This window comes from Cygnus olor, chromosome 6 (assembly GCF_009769625.2).
Source record: "Cygnus olor isolate bCygOlo1 chromosome 6, bCygOlo1.pri.v2, whole genome shotgun sequence".
Classification (NCBI taxonomy): Eukaryota; Metazoa; Chordata; class Aves; order Anseriformes; family Anatidae; genus Cygnus; species Cygnus olor.
Window position 1 is genome coordinate 17,506,905 of NC_049174.1, and position 22,473 is coordinate 17,529,377.

Genomic DNA, 22,473 nt, shown 5'->3' on the forward strand with positions numbered 1-22,473 from the left:
ATGGCAGATGGGTAGATACCACAAAGCTAGTGCAGAAGTCATGTATCATCTAGATACTAAAAACGAACGGTTCCTTACTAGTTTCTTCCATGTAAGGGTGCTACTATATAAAATAGTATAAGAAAAAATATTTGCATTTCAAGATAGTCTTGTTTCTAGGTTGCACTCAGGTTTCTAGCCTGGAAAGTCCAAATAAGTGTTTGTGCTGAAAATGTGTATTGTAAGTTTTTAAAACAAACAAACAACAAAAACTTATGCAAACAAAATATACTTAGGTTTTTCTTAAAGTTGAGTATAGCATGCTGTAGTTGTAGTGTGTTAATAGTTGTTTTCAGTCTAAAGGCCACTTTCCATAATGATAATGAAGACAGATTACCTACAAAAATCTGTCTCAAGAAAGTGTAAGAACTAATTTGATGTCTTAAGCAGCTTAAACCTGTAGGGTTTCATGCTCAAATCAAACAATCTGATGTACATCACTTTCCATAAAAGAAACATTGCATATATTAAAACTCTAAACTTCCGTGTCTAGTTCTTGTCAGAAGGCTTTGAAGTAACTGAACTGAATTTTTCACTTTTTCTGTTTGTGAAATGCAGGTCTTGGTGGGTGCACAGCACCTATATTTACGAGCAATATTCTTTTGTAAGCTGCATGGTCAAATGCACTGTTTTGTTCTTCTTGTTTAGGTTTAAATTGTCATGAAAACGCTTTTAGCCTATCCTTCCTTTCTGACATTGGCAGTGAGTAGTTAAAATGTGGTATGTTAGCAGTAAAGCTTTTTTTCTCTTCTGGTGGCCTAGGCACAGCAACGTTTTCTCAGGTTTGCTCCTTGCCTGTCTTTCCCATGCTGACTAGGGGGTGAAACTGCCTGGAGCCATCTGTTTCTAGTTAGAGATCTAGAGATAACTAGCTATAAATGAAATAGACAGTAAGAAGTCTTTAGTCACCCTGGTGGCATTGAGAGTTCGATAGCATTTTTTGAAACTCTTAAATTGTTCATTTCCCTGCTGCCCCAGGCTATGTGCGCAGCAATGGTGACAAGCAATTTGTACATTGTGTGATAGTTAACTATTCTTGTGTATGCTTGTGTTTATCAAGCACAGTGCACATGCTTTTGATCCAGGTCTCAGAGTTTCCAAACACAAGTGAGTTGGATCCAGCATGTGGTGCACAGTTGACTTTGACTTGATTTGTAATAGGAGTCTGAAAGAAGCCCGAGAGAGTTGGAAGTATTTCCAAATTTCCAAAAGCCTGGCATGGTAGGCTGTGGTCTACATTAAGGGTGGTAAAATAGTAGATTTGTAGAGTGAAACAGTTGTTGCTAAGGAGGCTGTCTACACTGTATTTATGGGGGTTTACTTAGTACTAGCTGTAGACTGGTACATGGAACTGATACACATTAGCTTGGAGGGCACCTTTCAGTTTAGTTCCATTTAAGAGGAATGTAAATGCTGCTCCTGGACCATATCATGGTATCAACAAGAGACTAAGTGAGGGCAACTGAGAAAATTGAAACATAAACATGCAACTTCTCTGGGTGCATCCATATTAATGTAAACAATTTGCTTCATTCTGAACAAAAATAGTTTAACTTTGGCAAGGATATTGGAAAACAAACTTTGTAAGCTATCATAAGCATGATTTTGTTCATGTACAGTACAAATCCTTTTTTTTCCAGTCTGTTCTCTCGACACATTGAATTTAGAGTTCCTTCTCTGTTGTTCATGTAAAGTTGATTATTCAGAATTGTATTTCAGGGGGACACTGTATTTGCCTTTAGCTTGTGAAAATTGGGAGACTTATCTAAATAACCCATTGTTGGTATGTACAGTAATTCATTCAATTTCTAAGTATCAAAAAAGTACAAGCTTATTTTTTACACTAAATAATATCTGCCCCAAACAAATACTAGGTTCTGTTCTGTGCAGTATACAACTTACCACAACAAGATAGCACCTTAATGTGGTTATGGTGTAATTTCATATATGCAATATGCAGTAGAATTAGTAATTGGAAATTAAAATAGAAGCTTACAAGTTAACATTAACCCTTCCTTGGTCATTTTGTCTCAGTTTGGAGACAAACTGGTCATGTAGCAGAACTAATTATCTTAAGCTCTGTAATGATGTCTTTTTTGAAAAGTGGGTAAATAATGACCAATGTATAATCAGATTGGACTTACTGTATATGAAGCAGTTGATAAGGAGTTGGTACCTTTTTGACTTACCAGTTGAAATGAAAATGTACAGTAAACAAATTATTTAGTACAAAGATTTAATCAGTCAGCATTACAGAGTAGTTAATTTTCAGAAAAACAGTCATAGCTTTTGTGTGCTTTGATCTTTTTGCAGTTTTTGTGATTTTTGTCACTTCTAAAATTGCTATTTTAAATTTTTTGATTGTTTTAACAGATGATTCATGTAAATCTTGAGATTTGGCATAAGAAAACACCTGGAAGTCCAGAAGGAACTATCTAGTAAGAAATATTTTGAGGGTTAGAGTTAATTAGCATTCAGTACTCTGGCTACATGAAGAAAATAGGTTAAGAGTATATATTGGCAGTGGAATGAATATAGAACAACAATATCCTATTGTTGATACCTGCTCCCTTAACTGTACTGATACAACTGTTAGTGGGGCTATATTGTGATTGAGATCGCTGCATGATCTGAATTAAAAATAATGCGATAACAGATGGCTGTAAGCTGTGGATTGGGTAAAGGCACCAAAAGGAAGAAAAAATTCTTAGTTGATCTTTACCACTAAAGCCAACAAGCTGTGTGAGTTACATATTGGCCTGCATTGTGCTCTAGCTCTTTACACAAATGATGTATAAAAATAAGGGAGTTTTGAAGTGAGGGAGAAATAGAATACTTTTGCTTGTAAACATGAAAGATAAAGTGGTCTCACCAGTAGCAATATCCTAATATTCCTTAAGTAGACCTATTAATGTCTCCTATGTATCAGTATTGTTCAGTGCCAGTAAGTACAAAACTTGGACTGCAGTACTCTTGAAGAATAAAAGGTCTGTTTTTAAGTTATGTAAACAGTTGGTTAGCAGATGCATGAAAATAATTCATGGGGGGGGCGAAGCTTGGAAAACTGCAAAGCTTCATTCATATTACCTTAGCAGTAGCAACGTTGTGAGTAGAGAACCAATTGATACTTTACTCAGTTAACTTGTGGGACTTTAATTATGGAAGCCTGAAAGTTTGCAGGAGGTTCATTATTAATACAGTGTATTTTTTGTAGATTAGTCATGATTGTTGGTCAGAATTGCACAGAGCTGTGAATGAGTAAATGGAGAGGGTGTTGTAGTTATTTTAGTGTAGGCAGATTTGAAATATTACTACTAAAGTCTCTCACAAAAAGCTCTCAAATGTCAATAGTGAAGTTTATCATAAATGAATTCTCAGTTAAAACGCAGTCTTCAAAATTGAAACAAGTCACCAAGGAAACCTTTAAGGAATTTCTGCAACCAGCTCACTAATTTATCCTGTTCTCTGGATTGTGAGCAGTATAATAACAAGGGGCCCAATTTTACATGCTAATATCAACTTAAAAACATACAGGATCTTCATACCCATTGGGTGATCTAAATTGGAAGATCAAGTTGCGTCAGTTAATGCAGCAATGTCCATGAGGGTGTGGAAGGGGAAAGCTAATAATTTGTTCTGTTCAATATGAAACTGAGCTAGATGGGTTTTTAGTAAGACTTGTGTGGTTGCAGTCTTCTCACTGAAACTGCTAGTCTCTTTTCTTTCTTTTGGTGTTTACTAATGCTATTCATATGTACAGATCAGTAGGCAAGAATATAGCCTACATCTGTTGCAATTTCTTGGCACTGGATGTTGGCAATTTTCCAACTGAACTTTTATGTTTAGCCTAGTACTTCAGAGATAGCAGCTCTTCCTTATGCAGTACAAGTTCTCATCACATGCTTACCGTTCCCCCAGCACATACGAAAGCTTAGTGGGGTGGTGTTTTATTTTCCAGGGACAGAGATTGTTCCAAAAGACTTCAGCATACCTATCTCCCTGTGGTCACTTGTAAACTGCCTGCTAAGAACTGAAACTCTTCCAGCCTGTTGCAAAGTCAGCAGAAAAATATCTCTAATCTTGAAACTCAGGGAGATGAATTCGAAGTCCAATTCCAATATGAAATTCCATTTCTTGTAGAGGTAACTAAGCAAGTTCATACAAAATATTGTGGGTACTAGAAACTGTTGTTCTGGAGGGTACTGTAGCCTTAGGTATAGACATTCTTGGGATATAGCTTTAGATAACATGGTTAACACGATGGCTCAGGCTAATGTCCAGAGTCCTAAAATGAGGGTAAATTTCAATGTGATGTTGCAATAGTGTATTTCAAAGACTCTCTAGAGGTGTTAAGGTACGAGAAGGATGAGAAATAGATGATAGGGATGGCTGTTCCTGGGCACTGTTTTGGTAAATAAACTCATGTATAAATATAATGAAACTTCAACTTTATGTGACTTGATATTATAATATCCAAACTGTAATGTGTTACTGGGATGATATTCCCATTGACGTTAATGAGAACTCTGGCTTCAGGTAAGATGAGCTGAAGAAACCTATAAAGTTTTTCATGGTAGTGACATAGTAGTAACTCCATGATAGTGGATTGAGAAGAGGTAAAAGTAAGGGAACAATGCAGTAGAGCCTGTTCTTGCTTTGTGACAATCCGAGTACACGGTTTGTTGGTAGTGTTCTTGAAGGGAGTGAACAAAACTATATAATCTGTTTATGATGATCTGCATATGTTTTGTTATCATTTTAGAATTGTTTTGTTTATCTGCAAACTTCCTAACAGCTCTGGGCACTCAGCCTGGGTATTTTAGACATTGACTGAATAGTTATACTCCCATACTAAATGCTTGGAAACATGTTTAAGCCGTAGCATAAAAAAGTAGTCAGTTCCATCTATACTTTGTGGTTTGAATCTTCCTGATGGTATCTCCAACGTTCTGCTTTAGAGTACAAAATTATAAGGTAGGCATCTGCTAATTGTCTTCTGTAAGGCTTTTACCCCAAATATACAGTTACCAGTCATTACTATTAAAACATTGCATTGTGTACTGGCTTTATTTCTATGGTGTGCTCAGCCAGGCACTTGGTGATCTTTAGTTATGGACACTTCTGGTTTTGTTTCACTCGGTTATTTCTGGCTGATTGGAGTGGCTGTATTAATATGCTTTTACTATTTCTTGCTTATAATGCTAAATGTTAAATTCAGTACGCACATATTCTTGTCAGAAATCCGTCAGAGGACCACAGCTCAAAGAAATGCTTCTACACCCACACCTGCAACTCCTAAACAAGGCTCTCCAAAATCACTTGTTCCAGTAACAGCATCTCCTAATCTGCAGAGGGATGCATCCGCTCTGAGTGGGCCACTGGAAAGAACTGCTGTGCCATCCTTGCAGTCAAACATTCCACCGAGGCACCCTGGATCCCCTGCTACTTCAGTGCCTGGAATGGGTAAACAGAACACTTAATGTTATTTACAGTTTATATTGTTTTCTCTGGTTACCAATAAAATAGGCCATTTTCAGACAGTATGGAAATGGCATTTCATTTGGAAATAGCAGAGCAGTTATCTGATTAAGCAGGAGTTCCATATTCAATTAGCCATAACTCTTTACAGCTGGCACCTTTTGATGCTGAAACCTATTGCCTGAGCTCATTTAACTGTTATGGCTTCTTTGTTTAAATGGCAATAAAACTTTGCAGTATTCTGTAGTCAACAATATAGCATACCTTTTTATGTTCTTAGTTTAGAAGAGCTCTACAGTTATATAAATCAGGTACAGAGGAGAACACTTTCCGAATACATTCATGTTTCTTACTAAACCCTGCACATATTTTTTAACGTGCATCCTGACATTTATTTAAATTTTTACTCTAGGAGGTATACTCATGCAATCTATACTCATAGATTAAAGTGTAAAATACCAAATGTGCCAGAAAAGTTGTCTGTGGTGTAGCTGAATTTTTCTAAAGTGGTATGTTAGTTTGGTACAATAGTCAAGTGTTACTGACAGGTCAAAATCTGGATGTTCCTTAAAACTTGATTTCATATCCTGAAAATGCTTTTCCCTTCGTTTCTGGTTTGCTGTTCAGAAGGGATGGACTTTATCAGATAGCATTCCTCTTATGCAATTTAGTTTGTGTTCTAAAATTTGAGAGATTTTGAGGGAGGGGCAGATGTTGTTCTCATTCTGCTTGTTGAAGGTGAAGCAGGACAGGGTAGTGCCAGGACTTCCATTTGTTGCAAGATGTTTGTCAAGTTGAATTACAAAGCAATGAAGGAGATAAAAATGTCATCTTGAAAGTAAAAGGGATACAACTTGCCAAGGTTCTTTTTCAGCACCACTGTAATTTGGAGTTGTTCTTTGCTTTTTATACAATGATCAAGAATATTTTATCTGCTGCATTTCCCTGATTTTTTTAACTTCAGGTAAAGTCTTCCTGTACTTCCTTGCTTACTAACGTCCATGGTACAATCTAAAAGTAGGACTGTACATTGGCACCCTGTCTCTTAATGGAAAACCTTGGGTAGCTGAAATTAACATGCCTGTTCAAAATATTTGGTATAGTGGAATAAACTAGTCACAGAGAGTTGTGGTCTCTTAGCTCTTCTCAAGATCCTTTAAGCTTTATTTTTGCTTAGTAATTGTTTACCTGTATTATGAAACTGCTATTTTTTGCTTTTATCCCTGGAATGAACTGCAAAGGCAAACTATTAATACTTTCTGATTATCTTGAAGTACCAGAAATTAGATTCACACACAAAGAAATTGGTTGTTTTGTTTCAAAAGGTGTTTACTGAAACCTGCTTATTGAAGATTCCTTACAGAGTTTAACATCACATGTTCGTTCTTGGTTAGGAGTCTGGCTATATGATAAAATGGTATCAGCTATATTCTTTCTTTTTCTTGGAAAAAGATTCAGGCACAATGAATAAGCTGGAAGAATGTTAGCCTTTACTGCAGAAAATGTTTAGAGGGGAAAAAAACACTTTTAAAAGGACAGTTGCCAAACCTATTAATTAAAATATTTAATGCTTTATAGGCACGCTTTTTCACTGGAACGAACACATTTTTCTATTGTATGCAGCATTGGAAGCAGCTGTAATTGTCAATGTGGAAGCCCTGTTTTTTGTTGAATTTTCCCAAACCTTCCCATCGCATAAAACTTCAGTCATGTAACTGTAGTGAGAAGTATGTAAATTCAGTATCTGTAAGAGTAATATCATTGCATCTAAGTTTATGCATGGCTTGCAACAAATATGAATAGCCTTAATTATCTCTAAAGTGGAGAAGATTAATAATTCATTTTCATTATACTATATTTTGTAGAGGAGAATCAATTTAACGTGTATTACCACGGAGCTCCCATATGTTTGAAAATTAATAACCAGCAGGTAGTTGAGAGTTTGCCAAGCTTTGCAAAAATGACCAGTCTTTCTACGATGATTGCTTTTGATGCTTATATTAATTACTGGTGTCCATAACAGCATGAGAACTGAGATGGTTGGTTTGAGTTATTAGTAAGCAGGTAATTGAAGTTTTTCTTGGAGCACGTTCTAGGTACTTTTACTTAATATTTCTTATTTTTTAACTACTAGAAACTTTCATATGTTGTGATATACAGGTCATATGAAAACAATATCTTTTGAATATAATACTAAATACGTGTTTGAGTGTTAACCAGATATTGAGGAAAATTATTTGTTTTAATTTTATTGCAGATTTTTAGTCTTCAGATCTTTGCCTTCACACCTGTGTCAAACATTGACCATTCACTTTTTTAATGGAAGCACTGGGCCTTTTATTGTGAAGCTTTAGCAAATGTATTTTGCTTGAAGTCTTCTCTGGGCAGCTTTTTCAAAATCTATGAAATAGAGTTCTGCCTAGCTAATGTTGGACTGATTTTTTTTTCCTGTGACTGCTTTGAGGATTTTCTTAGTCTTGAGTACTACTTGTTCCCAGAATACAAGAATAATTTGGGAATGTATTCCCTAATTTATATCTCTTGACTTCAGTTCCCTTGTTTGTGAAAGCAAGAGTTATTTTAAAAAGTATATTAAGCATGTAAATTGCAGTATTTTCTATTCAAATTTATTGTACTTGTAATGATCAGGACAGTCTGTTCAGGTCAGTTTTCCAGAACTGACAGAAACCTTGCAATGGTAAGGATGAGATTAATCTCATTCTGCATGTAGGACTTGGAGAGGACATTGCTCCAAATATTTGGCTCCTACTTCTTGAAACAGTGTTTCTGACGTTTGTCCTAGGGTATCCAGATAATCATACATAGCTATTGAACTTCAGCTTTACAACTGAATATAGCACATACTGGTATAAGTAACTTTTTCCGTTGTTGCTCCTATCTGTGAGAGAGAAAAGATATCAGGTTTGAGATGGTAATTGCTGTCTGTTACATCTAACGCTGTGTTTAAACTGAAAGCTAAACTGAAAGCCTATCTTGGATCAGTATACTAAACGGCAAGACGTGCTGTGTTGTCTTTGCCTCTATACTCATGGCATACATGCTATTTCTGTGCATATATGTATGAAAACATGAGCTGTATTGCTGGGAGCTATGATTTTAGCTGGGAGCAGCACCAGGGCATGCATGAAGTGCTACCGGAAAGATAAATCTATCATCTGAGAAGCTTGAAAGCCACTGTTTTTTTCCCTTGGTATCTTTCAGTTAAATGCCCTTTTGAATTAGTTCAATTTATTAACAAAAACTACTCTTTTGGTAGTCTGTTTGTATTTTTAAGTCATTTATAGGAGATTCTGTGAAACATATCTTCCCAAGAAAAATACTAGACAGATAGTAAATTGAAAAAAGAATCAAAAGCTGAATGTCATCAATAAAAGTCCACCTAAGCTGTTGACTTGTATAAAATGCCTTTTGGCCAGGAATGTGTCCTTGGGAAGTGATTTTAGCTATTTAGTTATTTGAATGGTGATGTTTCTTACCAAATTTTGTTGCTCGTTATGCTTCTGTGTCAAGGCTAGAAGGGAAGGTAGAAGTAAGGACTGAAAGCTACATAAATGGCCATTGGCAGTTTGTAATGATCTTGTAGTAGAGCAGAAGTTTTAAAACTGTGTGCGGAAAGACAAATGTGTGCCATTCATCTGCTTTAATTGCCCTATGTAAATAGAGATGAAGGTGGTAGCAACTATTGTTGTTACTTGTTTTTAAAGGAGTTTTATTTTGATAGTAGTTACACAGAATTTAAAAATATCTATATCAATAGTGGTGGTCTGGCTTTTTAGACTAAGCATAACTGAAAATATCCAACTTCCCAATAAATGTGGAGATGCAAACATATCAAGTGGCTAGATGGTTTAATATGTAGACTGAATACACTGGGCATGTTTCCAGTTAGGCTCCTGCCATCTAGTAACCGCACAGAAACCAGTGGGGGCTTCTTTGGTAACATTTTTAGTTCTTTTAGTGTTGTAATTGATTTCTACCAGATATATTGGTGTAAATTTGAAGAATTGAACATGCAGAATTCAGACTGTATAAAGAAAACTCAATTCTAAGTTGCTTGTTTAAGAAACATATAATTGTGAGTAATCATTAAATGCTATTAATGCATTAAGTACATCATTAAATTAATAATTTCTAAAGAACTTAAAGCGTGAAAGTAAAATGATTTAATATAAGATGAAGGAGCAGTAGAACTTTCAACTATTGTGGGTTGAAAAAACTTGCAGCTTTCCTTGTAGATTAAGAAACATGGTAATTCATGTTAAGCAGGCAGAATTTCTATTGCACTAGCATGCACAGCGAAAGATTATATACAGTAGTATAGTTGAAAATCAATTTGACGTAGTTCATGTTTTCCTAGGTCTTCATCCTCCAGGCCCTCCTTTAGCAAGACCTATTCTTCCTCGAGAAAGAGGAATTGTGGACAGAGTTATTGAATATTTGGTTGGTGATGGTCCTCAGAACAGGTAAAATACTGCTAAAGGGAATACATAAATATACATATACATAAATATGGAGCTTCTTAACTTTTTTTAAAGCAGAAGGTTCAAGTTTAAAAGTATTGCAAATTGTCATAAACTTTCTTATGATATGGCTGTTTCTTAGTGCTTCATAGGAAATCTGTAGGGAAAATGGTAACCATTCTGACAAGATTAGCCTCTACTTTGAACAGTATTAGCCATCTGATACAAAAAGAAAAATCTTTTGATACTCAAGTAGGTGAATACATTATATTTAACAAAAAAACCCAACAACTTATTTGATTATCACTTTAGCTTTATTACCTTTATAAATGCTTTCAGATTGCGTTCAGAACTCTCCAGATGTATCTGAATTTCCATGTTAAACATGATCACTTTTCATACTGACCGTATTCTAATGAAGTATAAACTTGTAAATAGTTTGGATATTATTTTCTGACACTGCTGATATTAAAAATCTGTTCAACTGTGAGAATCTTCCACTGTTTCTAAACCAACTTTAAAAGTTATTTTTAAATATATGTTTATTGTGTAGGGCCAACTAAATCCATTTGACTGTGGAAATTACCTCTTAAGAGTAAATACCTAAGCTGTTAGTCAGTATCTATGGTAAAATGCATCTCCTGCTTCAATGTGTTACTGCTTAAAGGTATGTAATTATATAGTGTTCATGTTTTCTAGGTACGCCCTTATATGTCAGCAGTGTTTTTCTCACAATGGTATGGCTTTGAAGGAGGAGTTTGAATACATAGGTAAGAACTAATGTGTAGCAGGCTTGAATACATAGGTGAGAACTAATCTGTAGCAGACTGTAGTAGTTGGTTTGTTTCATGACTGACATGCATCATGCTTCATTTCGGTTGCAGTTAAATACTTAACTGACACTGTGAAATGTCGCTTCATATGGGAACAGTTTTATGGTAACTTACTGCTCTGTATCTTAAGATTTGCTTTAAGATTTAAAGAAGTACTTTATTGCAACCGTCAGGCCAAGGATTTTATGTGCAGAAAGCTCTTCAGTAGAAATAGGCTTCCTCCAGTACATCCCTTAAAATTGCTACTGGTTTAAAATGGTTCTCAGAAGGGTTTTATATTGAGAAACTATCTGACATTAAAGTATTCCTCTTTTACCAGAACTTAAACAAAATTTTTCTTTGGCAAGAAGATCTTGGGGAGGTATCAGAAAAGGAGTGGGAACAAGCCCAGGGGGGCTATATGTGAATTTATGGCTAACGATAACTTAAGACAGACACAGCTCTTTATTGAACACAGATGTTTTATTTTGCCTCCTTTCTGCCACAAGTGTAAGCCTGATGTTTAAAAAATGAGGGGATGTTAGATGAGTCTTCTATTTCATTTTGTTTCTCTTAATTTTGCGAGGAAAATACACAGCACTGTAAAAGTATAGGCTGAAAGTTTCCTATGCATCTGAATATATTTAGTCTGTATCATCTTAGCTCAGGTGTGTTCACAGTTCAAATGTGCAGGAAATAATCATCCCCCCCGTCTCAGTGAAAATATTCACTTAACTATTATGTGGGATACTGTACTTCAGAACAAAATTTTTTTCTTAATTAAGCATCACTGGAGCAGAATGCTCCTCAAGGAGCAAATAGCGAGGGAAATATGAAGCGTCCATAGCATCCACTTAATCAAAGGGTGAGCATAGTGATATCTTAAAAAAAGTTATCTTCTAACTTAGGTCTTTTGTAGGAAAGAATAGAAGAACATTGTGTGGCAACATCTTGTGGTACTGAATTGCATTATTTTGTTCATTGTGGTCAAATATTTCACAATGATGGACAAAAGTAAAAGTGCAGCAGAGGTGATAGCAAACAGGTATTTAAGAAGCAAATATATGCTGAAGTTGAAAAGGGATCTATATGGAACAATTTCTGTAAACTTGATGGACATACTCTCAGGCATTATTATTAATTTATTTAATTCTTTTTAGTATTTTGGACAGTCAGGGTATTGCGGAGGAATAAGGTGAAATATTAAATTGTTTAATGAGACTACTTACTGGGTGTGCTTTTGTGTAGCATTTAGGTGTGCCTACTGCTTTTTCCTGAATCCTGCAAGAAAAACGAGACCTCAGGCTCCAAGACTACCAGATTTCAGTTTTGAAAAAAAGCAACCTGCAGAACTGCAGTCGGCAACTGAGCATCCAGAGTCAAGAGAGAGAAAACCGCAGGAGAATCAGCAGACAGAAGGTATGTGCTAATCTCATGACGTCTGCTCTTATTTAAAGTCCAATGAAATCTCCCTGTCCCATGCACACTGGTTTTGAATGTCAGCTTTCATTGATATGTTTAAATGTTACATACATATGATGTATATTGAGTGAGTTTTTTATAAGAACAACTTCATAGTAGGTACAGTATATATTTTTTTCAAATCTCGTCCCTGCTTCTAGCTTAGTTTGATGCTGTTGTCTTCTCTTAAACCCCCAAATTTCATTATATTAAGCAGAATGTCTCATGCAAGTGATGGCGTAACAAAATTCTTCACTCTAGTGGTACTGATAAACAGATGGAAAACAGTGCTGTAAATTAGTTAAGAAGAGAATATGTCCTGAAGTGGTTAACTTCCACTGTGTTCAGCAGGTCATTTGATTAAGGTGTGTTGGAATTTCTGCCTTTGTTCCTTTTGCTGTTTTCCTCAGGGCAGGAAAATCTAGTAAAACTGCCTTGTTTAAAATCAGGGAGTTCAAAGACAAATTGTCAATTTTAATTTAGCATAGTTCCTTTTGAGACATTTTATAGTCTGCAGATACAGTAGGCATCTGGTATACAGCCAACAGGAAGATGCAGTGTTTTAAAAGACTTCAGAAATTATAATTTCAAACCAAAGAATCTCCAGTTGGCTGTGCTGTTGAATACTTAATGGAATTTTGCATTAGTTTAAAACGAGGGAGCATGTGGGGAAAAAGTTACTGAAGAGGGTACAGCCCTGATATTCAGTCTGTAAAGGTGTTGTCTATAGGAAACTGTTGGAATGTAGCAGAATACTTCTGTTTGATCTTTAATACTGAGTACAAAATGGCATCTGCTTTAATTTCTGGCATGGGAAGGCTGAGTGAGACTGATAGACGAGATTTATCTAACTGTACCCATCTCTGGGTGCGGTCTGATGAAGGGTGCGTTGTATGGAAAACTTGTTTGGTTTCTTTTCTTGTGTCATAGTGTTCTCTTAACTGCTTTTCAGTGAAGAAGTGTCCTCAGTCACTTTCAATGTAGTTCCCTAACTCGTTGCTGGGTCACCTAAAGGGGGATAGTGTCTTGTTTTGTAGGATGGAAGAAAATACAGGAGGGAAGAAATTAATTTTGACATATCACTTGGTGTAATTGAAAAGCTTCATATTCAAGTATTGTGGATTAAGAAGACATTTTCTCTTTCCTTGCATTTGTCCCTGTGCCACAGGTTACAGTCTGCCTTAAATATGTCAATATACCTGATTCTAACAATTGTATTAGCACAGCTGAGGAGAGGGAGAGTTATGGTAGAATGGCAACAGATATAGCAGTGAATGTAACTACTTAAGTGTTCTTTCACGATAAAAGTAGTGAAGCAAGACCTAAATCAGATCCGTGAAGCTAGCTAAGACAATGCAAATTTCACCTTTGCTCTCAAGTGGTCTTACTCTCTTTTCAGTGAGTAGAGTATGGATTGGTAGCTTCTTGGCTACTTTTTTTTTAAAAAACAGGTTGTTGTAGAAAAGCCATGGTTTGTTATTGGGGTCTTCAAAATTCAGGTTATTTTCTTCTGTGTGAATCAAATGGAAAAGTCCTTAAAGACTTCAGCTCTTGGAGGTGTGTGCCTTGAGGGTTTCTAAGTGTTATTCAACTGCAGGTTCTTAGAGGTTTTGAGAGAGGGGGGTGCTAATTAAGCTGGTATTATCATTGAAGGAAATGTTTATCAGACTATGCTTTTAATGGGTCTGAGCTGCTGAGCCAGTTTATAGATGTTTAAAAAACAAAGTAAAGCCTTTTAGAATTAGTGCAAGATTTTCCTTAAGTACTTGAGATGTGAGAGTGAAAATTCTACAAAATACTTTTTACTTTTTATGAAAGCAGAATTTTCAGGATAAAACATAGAATGTTTTTATTGCAGTATATGTGAAATCTTCAGCTTACCTTTAACACTGAAAATTACTTGTTTTTTTGGTGTGGTCTTGTATTCTGGTGTGCTCCATTAATTACAAATAATAAATGAAAAACAACAAAAGAAAGCACTGTGGGGATTATTCACCAGTTCTTTTCCTGCTAAGAAGTTATATTGAAAGTCTTGAGAAGAGGCATAAGAAATGAGTAACTGGTATGCTGACTTCTCTTTTTAGGTAGCTTAAATATCCTGCTCTTTTCTGAATACTTCATCTACAAGATGATATGAACCATTCTGTTTTGGTAATTAGTAAGCAGCCAGAAATAGTGTGTTAATATTTAACATAACTAATATCTGAGATGTCTTGTTGATGCAACATAGGCCAGTGTTACCCAGTCCATTTGTCATCGTGCATTATCTGTGTCTAGCCACAAAGTAATCTCTTACGAATGAGAATATAATTTTCAGTAAATCACTTTTTCCATCAGAACCCTAATTTGAAACATAACTTGGCTTCCTTGATTGTAATTTTAAGCTATGAAGGGATAGCTCTGGGGAAGGCTTTTGTTCACTGTAGTAATATAAATGCTGTCATAGCAAGAATAGAGTATCTTTGCTTAGATGTAAACAAACACTAACATCAAGAAACGATACTCACCACAGTGTTGACAACAGGGATATCCAAACCTTCTATATAACTCATATAAACCATGGCTATATAGGTTGAAAAAAAAAATGCTAGCTAATGTGATGCAGAAGTGCTATAAATATTTTTTCACTAGTCAGCTACTTTACTAATGAGTAGAGCATGAAGCTGAATCTTTTTTGCAGTTGTGTGCTCATGCAGTGACAAGCATGCTATGTGCTACTCCTATAGATATGAGAACTGAAGAATGGTTATGTGAAGTGCTGTTGGCACTGAACCTTGGATTTTGTAATCCTTTGGAAATATGGAGTCGTCAGCTGTCAATCTGATGCAGATTACTGGCACAGACGTCATGCTTCACTATTCAGCAGTGTAACTTCGGAAATTTTAGTACCAGAATGAAGTAATATACTTCACTTCGTTTTTTAAGTGGCTTGTTTTTTCTATCAAAGGCTGGTCTCTGAGCATTTAGAAGTAATATTTTTCTGTATAAGACCCAAACATTAAAACACCAGGAACTACTTTTAACTCTGTGATTGATTTTGCCTTCCTTATGTTTGGTACTGTTGCACTATCCTTGATATAGGCTTGTCATTTAACAATGTTTTGAAAACAAGTAAATTTGTCAGCTTGAGTATTTTGTATTGAATATCTAGTGCTGATGTTCAAAGGTCTTCATTAGATTACTTTGAACTTCTGATCACCGTGATGAAATCTGGACTTTATGAAGACAACTTCCCTTGCTGTCTCCAGATTGTATGGAGTTCTTCGACCATCTGATGAAATATTTTGATTTAATGCTTTTAGCACATCTGAAGAAAGATTTGACATACAGCAACAGTTAGTATGTTTGAAAGGATTTCCATTTAAAAGGCAGATGCAAAAATCTGGTTTGCACTTCAACAGAAGTGTTCACAGTAATGCTGTCCTTCAAAAATAAAACTCTTCCAAGTTGTTCCAAGTATGTGCTTATTCATGAGTTCTACCAAAAGTGGCATGGCTTTGGGCAAACGTTACAGGTGGAACAGAAACTTTAGGAATAAAACTGGTCAAGGACAAAGTATTAAGGAATAAGCTTCTGGTCAAAATCGTCTCAGTTTACTCTTTAAAAAAACAAACAAAAACAACAAAAAAACAAACCAAACAAAGAAGAAACCTGGTCAGGAATAATTGCTTCAGAGATTTGGCTGCTTCTTTACCAAATCTGCACTATTTTTGCAGGACACCATGAGTATGCTATATCTTTGTAAGCCATTATTTCTTCTAAAAGATCCAAGTATCTGCTATGCTTTTTCCTTCAGCTAGTATGGCTAGAAATCTGATTTCTCAGTAGATCCTTGTCAGGTTAACTCAAGTTCAATGACTTGTTAACTTTTTTAAACAATTGGTTACGCTTTTTTTTCTGGCTTTGTGAATATCTGCATACCAGACATGTTTCTTCCACTTGACCTAGTAGCGATACAGTATTGCAATACCACTGGTTATGCAATGAAATACTCTGCAACAAAAAGAGGGGTAGCTGACCTCTCACAGTGTGAAGTACATATGCTTTTGTAAATACTGAGCTTTAAGCAGAAGTGCTAGGAACAGAACTTCTGTAGCCAGAAGCAGGGCTTTTAAGATTGCGTTGATACAGTTCTTAAACTTACCTTAGGCTGTTTGCTGTTGAGATTATATATGTGTAGCTGCATTCAGTTAAATCATGTATTAATAACTGATCATCAAGGGTGCTACCTTTCTTTTGTCATCTTTAAGCTTACTTTCAGAGCTTTATCTTTCAGCTACTGCACTTAAAGCAGTAATTTAAATAACTTAGTATTAAGATCAAATGGACTCTTCACTAGTCAGTGTATTTAAAATGAAATCACTATGTATTTAATACGGGTTGATCATGTTTGCAGTTGGAGCAAACAAGTAGCATTGCTTGCTGTGACTGCCACAGCTTCCTAGTTTAAAGTATCTACTCTTTAGTTTCTTAATTTTGTCAGACCTTTAATTATTAGATTAATTTTCCATGTAAGTTGTTTTTTAACTGTATATTCTAAAGAGTTTCAGCAGTTTTACTAAGTTCATTAAATAAAGTGAAGGGAAAGGTCATGTAAAATAAATACCTGACTTTTTTTCTTTAGGGAAACAGTGTCTCCATGCTTTTCAGTAGAATATAAGAGTGAGAGCAGCATCCCTTTCCTGTTCCTTTGAATATAGGTGGTTGGAACATGCCTGCTATCAGGCTTTCTGCTTTTCAATGGAAGTTTCTGCTAGTGGCTAATTGTCCTTGGGGCTGTCCTCAAGCCCATTGTAGATGCTCAGCATCTTCCTAATCACACTAAATGCATGGTTCCCTCAATCCCTACATTGACCAGGCTAAGAACAAGTCACTTTTACAGGTTGCTGGATCATAATTCTGAGGAATAAAGGACTGAACCTGAGTAGATGAATAACGTTTGCACTATACTACACATGAGTTGAAGGCATGGAGTTCTCTTCCTCCCATCCTATACTTTCTTTGTGACTAAAGCTTCAACAGCAGCAGTAAAGAAGGAATGTAACTTAGGTGTGGAGGGGCTAGAGCAGGAGAAAGCACAAACTCATTCATAGAATTGGAGGCTGAAGAAAATAAGCAGAGTTCAGATGAGGAGAAAGAAAACTGACAGTAGGAAGATTAAGAATACTCAGTAATTTTTGTTGGCGGTTTTGGGATGTTGGGAACTGGATTTTTCTGTATTTTTTTCTAATTACCTGGCTCCTTACATGTAGTTTCCACCAAGTAGAGTGTTTAGGCTCTGTGTGGTGGTTGAACTTATACAGAAAAAGCTGTACAGTTGCTATCACTTCCATTACCAAGCAAAAGCTGAATTAAGATAATGTCTTACTTCTGGCATTCTCTCTCATTAAACAAACAAGCCTAGAAAGATTGAGTGTGAACGGATACAAATAATATGCAATATTTTCAGTGGGGTCTGGTGAACTTTTTCCATAGTATTTTCTTTTTTCTTCAATTTTATTGTTTTTACCTGTGACCTCCTTTTTAGAAAAATAATTTTTAGCAGTTCAGAACTTTGTGGTGACTAGTTGAAATCTGTGTGATTACAAAACATTTTCACAGGCCCTCTAGAAGTATTAGCTATATCTTCATTTCTGAAAATGGTTATTTGATCATTTTTCTTTTCACAGAATCTGAAGAACCATCCCAGAGCATTGAGACAAATGAGACAGATGATAAAGCACTAAGTGCTGGGCAGCTGAATGATGGGCCAGCTGAAGAAGTTGAAAAAGAAGTAGCAGAAAATGTTTCAACAACTGAAGACTCTATTTCAGATTCTGCTATTTCAACCGAACAAAGTGAAGAATCTTTAGTGAAAGCTGAATAAAGTACTTCAAGTGCCTTCAGTAGCTAGTTTTTAGCTTTGTTCATGCCTGTTGTTACTATTCAGGTGAGCTTTTTTAAATGGTACAACTTAAAAATCTCGCTTGAGTTTAAACTGCCTCAACTGCCACAGTATGTCAAAGCTATGTGTGAAAGTGAGTATTGTAAATTAAGCGTGTGTCTTTAAATAAGTTAACGCACAGAATGTATAGTTGGTTGAAGTCTAACAGTCATAGCCGTTGCTCAATTTGCATATTTAAAAATTTAAAAGTAAGTTTTATTAAAGGTGACATAAAATTTGGCCTCTAGCTGTCAAATGATGAGCCACAAACTGGCCACAACACAACTGACCTAGTAAGTTTGGTCTAGTGAACTTAAAGATACTTTTTAGTTCTTCCCTGTTGAATTGAGTACATCTTAAATACAGATGTTTGCAAGCTGAGGTGTCATCCGACATTTGACTTAAGCACATGGAAAGTGTCATTACAGTGGTGTTAATGTTATTCATTGTCTAACTTTTTGACAGAATTAAGTTAGATGACACTCACAAAAATTGCATCTCCTTTGGTATTTGCATTGCAGATGAACCAGAGGCACGTACATACGGAACTGTTTTGTGTTTACATAAAATATAGAAAGTCTCTGCACTTGATTGTACTTGAATACAAAGCACTATTTATACCTGTACAATAATGACAAGATATAAGTGAATTTTGTGCCTTTGTGTATTTTGTTAAAGGAAAATAAAGACATCTAGCAGCAAGATTTGCTTTGTGATTCCTAGAACTTAATAGAACTTCTGTTCTGCTGTATGCAGCAATTCCACAGTTACTTTGTAGAAGCTTTGTAGAAGTTCAGGAGGAATATAACATGTTACAAGGAGCATGTATATATGTTGCTAAGGTGGCTTCCTTACAATAGCAATAGATCCCTCATCGGTAGTGGGAGCTTACATGTGATTACCAAAAGATTTTCCAACTATGCTTAAAGTCTGTTGATTGTATTTATGGTTAAAATTGCAATGAACATTTGCTGCTGGATTACTGAAGCTGTATGTGTTTATATAGCTTTTGAAGCTAAGGACTTGTGTGCATTTCCTGTTATTTTTAACAACTGGGAACCTGGACTAGCATGTTTCTGGTGCATAGAAATGAGACATCTAAATCAAACTGATTTTATTTTTTTAAACACATGCTGAGCCTGTGTAGTTTGATTCTTTAGTTTTATAATGTGTGTGATGTCCTCAATGTACTTTACAATATGGAAGGAAGGGGAAACTTCAAACTTTTTTTAAAATTGTCTTGGTCCCAAAGTAAAATGGTTTTATGTTGTAAAGGCAGCCAAAGGCTCAATCTTAGTAAATCAAAAGCTCTCTACAAGTAAAACATATTTCTAAATGTGACCATCTCTTAATAAGAGACATTAATTCTTACCTGAACAGCAATGATTTATTTTCCAAATAATTGTTTTAATTCTCTAGGGTTAGTTTAAAAGCTCAACCGTTTCATCAAGATAGAAGTTTAGGAGAAAGTCTCTATTTAGATAAATGAGGAAATCTTTTTTTCTGGTTCACTAACTAAATTGCAATTCATATTTTAATTAGTAGAATTCTAAACAGAATGTAGGCAAGTGATTAAAGGAGTGTTTGTAGATGTTTAGCTATATTTATATAAACAGCAATTAGTAAAAACAAGTAACTGTCTTGTGTGTAACTATCTTAGTTGTAAACAAAAAAGAAAACAGGCTCTTTTTCCTTCAGATGTTCTATTAGGATATGAGAGAGGTACAGGGTACAAAGGGGAATACATTCTTTAAGAGAATGTATTTTACATTCCAAAATGTCTTTAGAAATGGGAATAATTTTGCCTGAAAGTTGAAATATTTATGCGTTATTCTGTAAGACTTTCAGATGTTAATATCTCCTTTGTATTTTGTACATCACTAGTTTATCTGTTCAGAGGCTGATTGTTTTGTTGGAAAGAAAACCATAAGGTACTTCAGTAGTTCAGACCAGTTAGTTGTTGGATGTACTGACAAGCACTAGAAACAAGTAAAATTTGACACGCAATCCTGTGTATGATACATTTATTGCGTGAATTACTTACTGTCCCTTCAGAATCTGAGATTACTCTAGGTGTGTATTATTTCCTTTGAAAAATCTTATCTTGGGTGTCTGTTTTTTATAGAGTAATTTTATTTCCTTTCCTTAACAAGCAATCACTCAGCTGTAATACATAATATCTATTGAATTGACTGAGAAAATAATATGTTGATATATTAGAGCTAATTATTTTTTTCATTAGCCTGGAAGATGTCTGTCAGCTATTTTGCTTTTGTCAAGGAAACTGATGCTTTCAGCTGGGTAAGGTTGTTGGGAATCTGAATTTCTTTTTTGGAAAGAGGAGAATCAGGTGTGGAGGGGAAGCATTATTCCTCCAAATGTTCTTAAATGTGACATTAGCAGCTTGCAAAAGGAATGCTTGATGCTATTGGTTTAGTAAAAGGACCAAGTAAAGATAGTTAACCTCACGTGAAAATAAATACTTGTTAAAGAGCAAAAACCCTAGACTTGAGACCAGGAGCTACCTAGAATTTTGGGGGAGAGAACAAGTGAGTTTTAAGCACAGTTTCCCTGAAAGGCTTTTTTGATTTTAGGGGAGAAAGGAAGGAAAAAAAAGGCAATAAGAGCAGTGTATCCAAGCAAATTGTTCCCATTTTTATTCCCTCCTGATTGCTTCAGAAGGTTTGCAAAAGATGTTGAAGATGTCCAGGTATTTTGGTAAAGAGATCTATTTTTAACTTCCTAATTTTTCGATGTTTTAAAGGTATGATAAATGAGGGTAGAAGGTGAATTAATCTGCAAGTAAATTCAGACTCAGGAGGTATATATGATAGACTAGGCTTTCCTCAATTTACAGTAAGCATTCACAAAACTCCTGCCAAAACTCCTGCCAAGGATGTGTGCCCCAGTCCTGACACACAAGAGAAGAGGATTCTGTTTCTGCAGCAGGTGCTTCTTGGCTTCTGTCTACTGCAAGAGTCAATAGTAAGAAAGATACTCTGTCCTAGAGGAACTAGATCAAAATCTAAAAATACATGCCAAGAAAACAGAGCTTAGATTTTGAATAGCCACACTTAGTCATGTCTGTGACACTGAAAAACTTGAAGTAGGATTATGCAGAGCAAACTTGCTAATTGCTGGTGATATTTAATCCAATTGCAGACTGCCTCATGAATGATTGGGGGTGGGGAGGGATGGAAGAAAGCACAGGAAAAATACTATGGTTCCATGTTTTGGCTGTATTCTGACTTCCTAGTATGTACTTGAATCACATTTTATTTCAAAAATACTAGAAAGCTGGGTCCAGAGAAAATCACACTTGTGGGAAATTTTATACAAGCTCCCTTTCTTCCTGCGGCCTGGATGGAGAACAAAATCTTGAAGTGGAGTAGTGAAGTAGTACTTGGGAAATTTGTTGGTGCTAGGTTTTTATTCTGAAATATTGTGAGTAATTGCAGAGGTTTCCTTTTTATCCAAATAGTTGTATTACAGAGGAATTATCTTGGTTATGTACAATCTGCCATTAAAGACAAACGAGTGCTCTAGTTCAAAATAAATTGAAGTGAGTCAGTTGGTCAAATTTAAGTGTTACTAAGAACACTTCAGAACAGGGAAATAAGGGAATGCTACTTCTTACAGTAATACCTACTCTGAAGGAGAACATAATTGATTGTCCTTAGACATTTTGACAGAAATAGATCATTTAGTGGAATTCTTTTAAGAAAGTGGTTTGTCTCAAGAGCTGTTCAGTCTACAAGGAGGAAAAGTAGAAGCTTGCAAGGAAAAGCAAACAAAAGTGATGCGGAAGCTGTCTTCATTTATGGACTGGTCTAGAAGTTATCAAAAGCATGTAACTAGGGGTGTATTTGCTTGCTTCGAGGTCAAGATCAAGAAGGCTGTGGTACAGGAGTACTGCAGCAGTACTGAGTACTCCAGCTGATGGAAGGATTTAAAGAACAGTGGGGTAAACCCAATTGGGGCAGCAGGTGGGAGGGGATTGGAAAGTTGTTTTGTCTGACAGGACAAGGCACTTACAGAAGGTAAGACCTTGAAAACTTCTAGAAAATGTAGCAGGGTTTGGCTATTATTGCATGGCAGTACATACCCCAGATTAGTAAATTCTTATGTCAGAAACAGTATGTCTTTGCAATGAACAACAACAACAAAAAACAAAAAGCTTGTTTGCTTTTTAGAATTAATCCCAAAATAAGTGACTGACTGATAACTTGGTAGAGTACGACTGCCTAGCTACTTCTTGAGGACAACAGCAGAAAGTTGC

At 35.7% G+C, this 22,473-nt stretch overlaps 1 protein-coding gene across 6 annotated transcripts in view; it reads left to right on the top strand.

Annotated features, from left to right (window-relative positions):
• The window catches only part of LNPK (lunapark, ER junction formation factor), a 39,014-nt gene extending 20,118 nt beyond the window's left edge, over positions 1–18,896 (top strand). For all 6 annotated transcript variants that reach the window (XM_040562013.1, XM_040562016.1, XM_040562014.1 and 3 more), the window contains exons 9-13: positions 5,278–5,502; positions 9,896–10,001; positions 10,698–10,768; positions 12,059–12,229; positions 17,941–18,896. In XM_040562013.1, coding sequence (XP_040417947.1) covers positions 5,278–5,502; positions 9,896–10,001; positions 10,698–10,768; positions 12,059–12,229; positions 17,941–18,137 — 770 coding nt within the window. In that variant the 3' untranslated portion in view covers positions 18,138–18,896. The remainder of the gene's footprint in view (positions 1–5,277; positions 5,503–9,895; positions 10,002–10,697; positions 10,769–12,058; positions 12,230–17,940) is intronic.
• Positions 18,897–22,473: the final 3,577 nt, after the last annotated feature.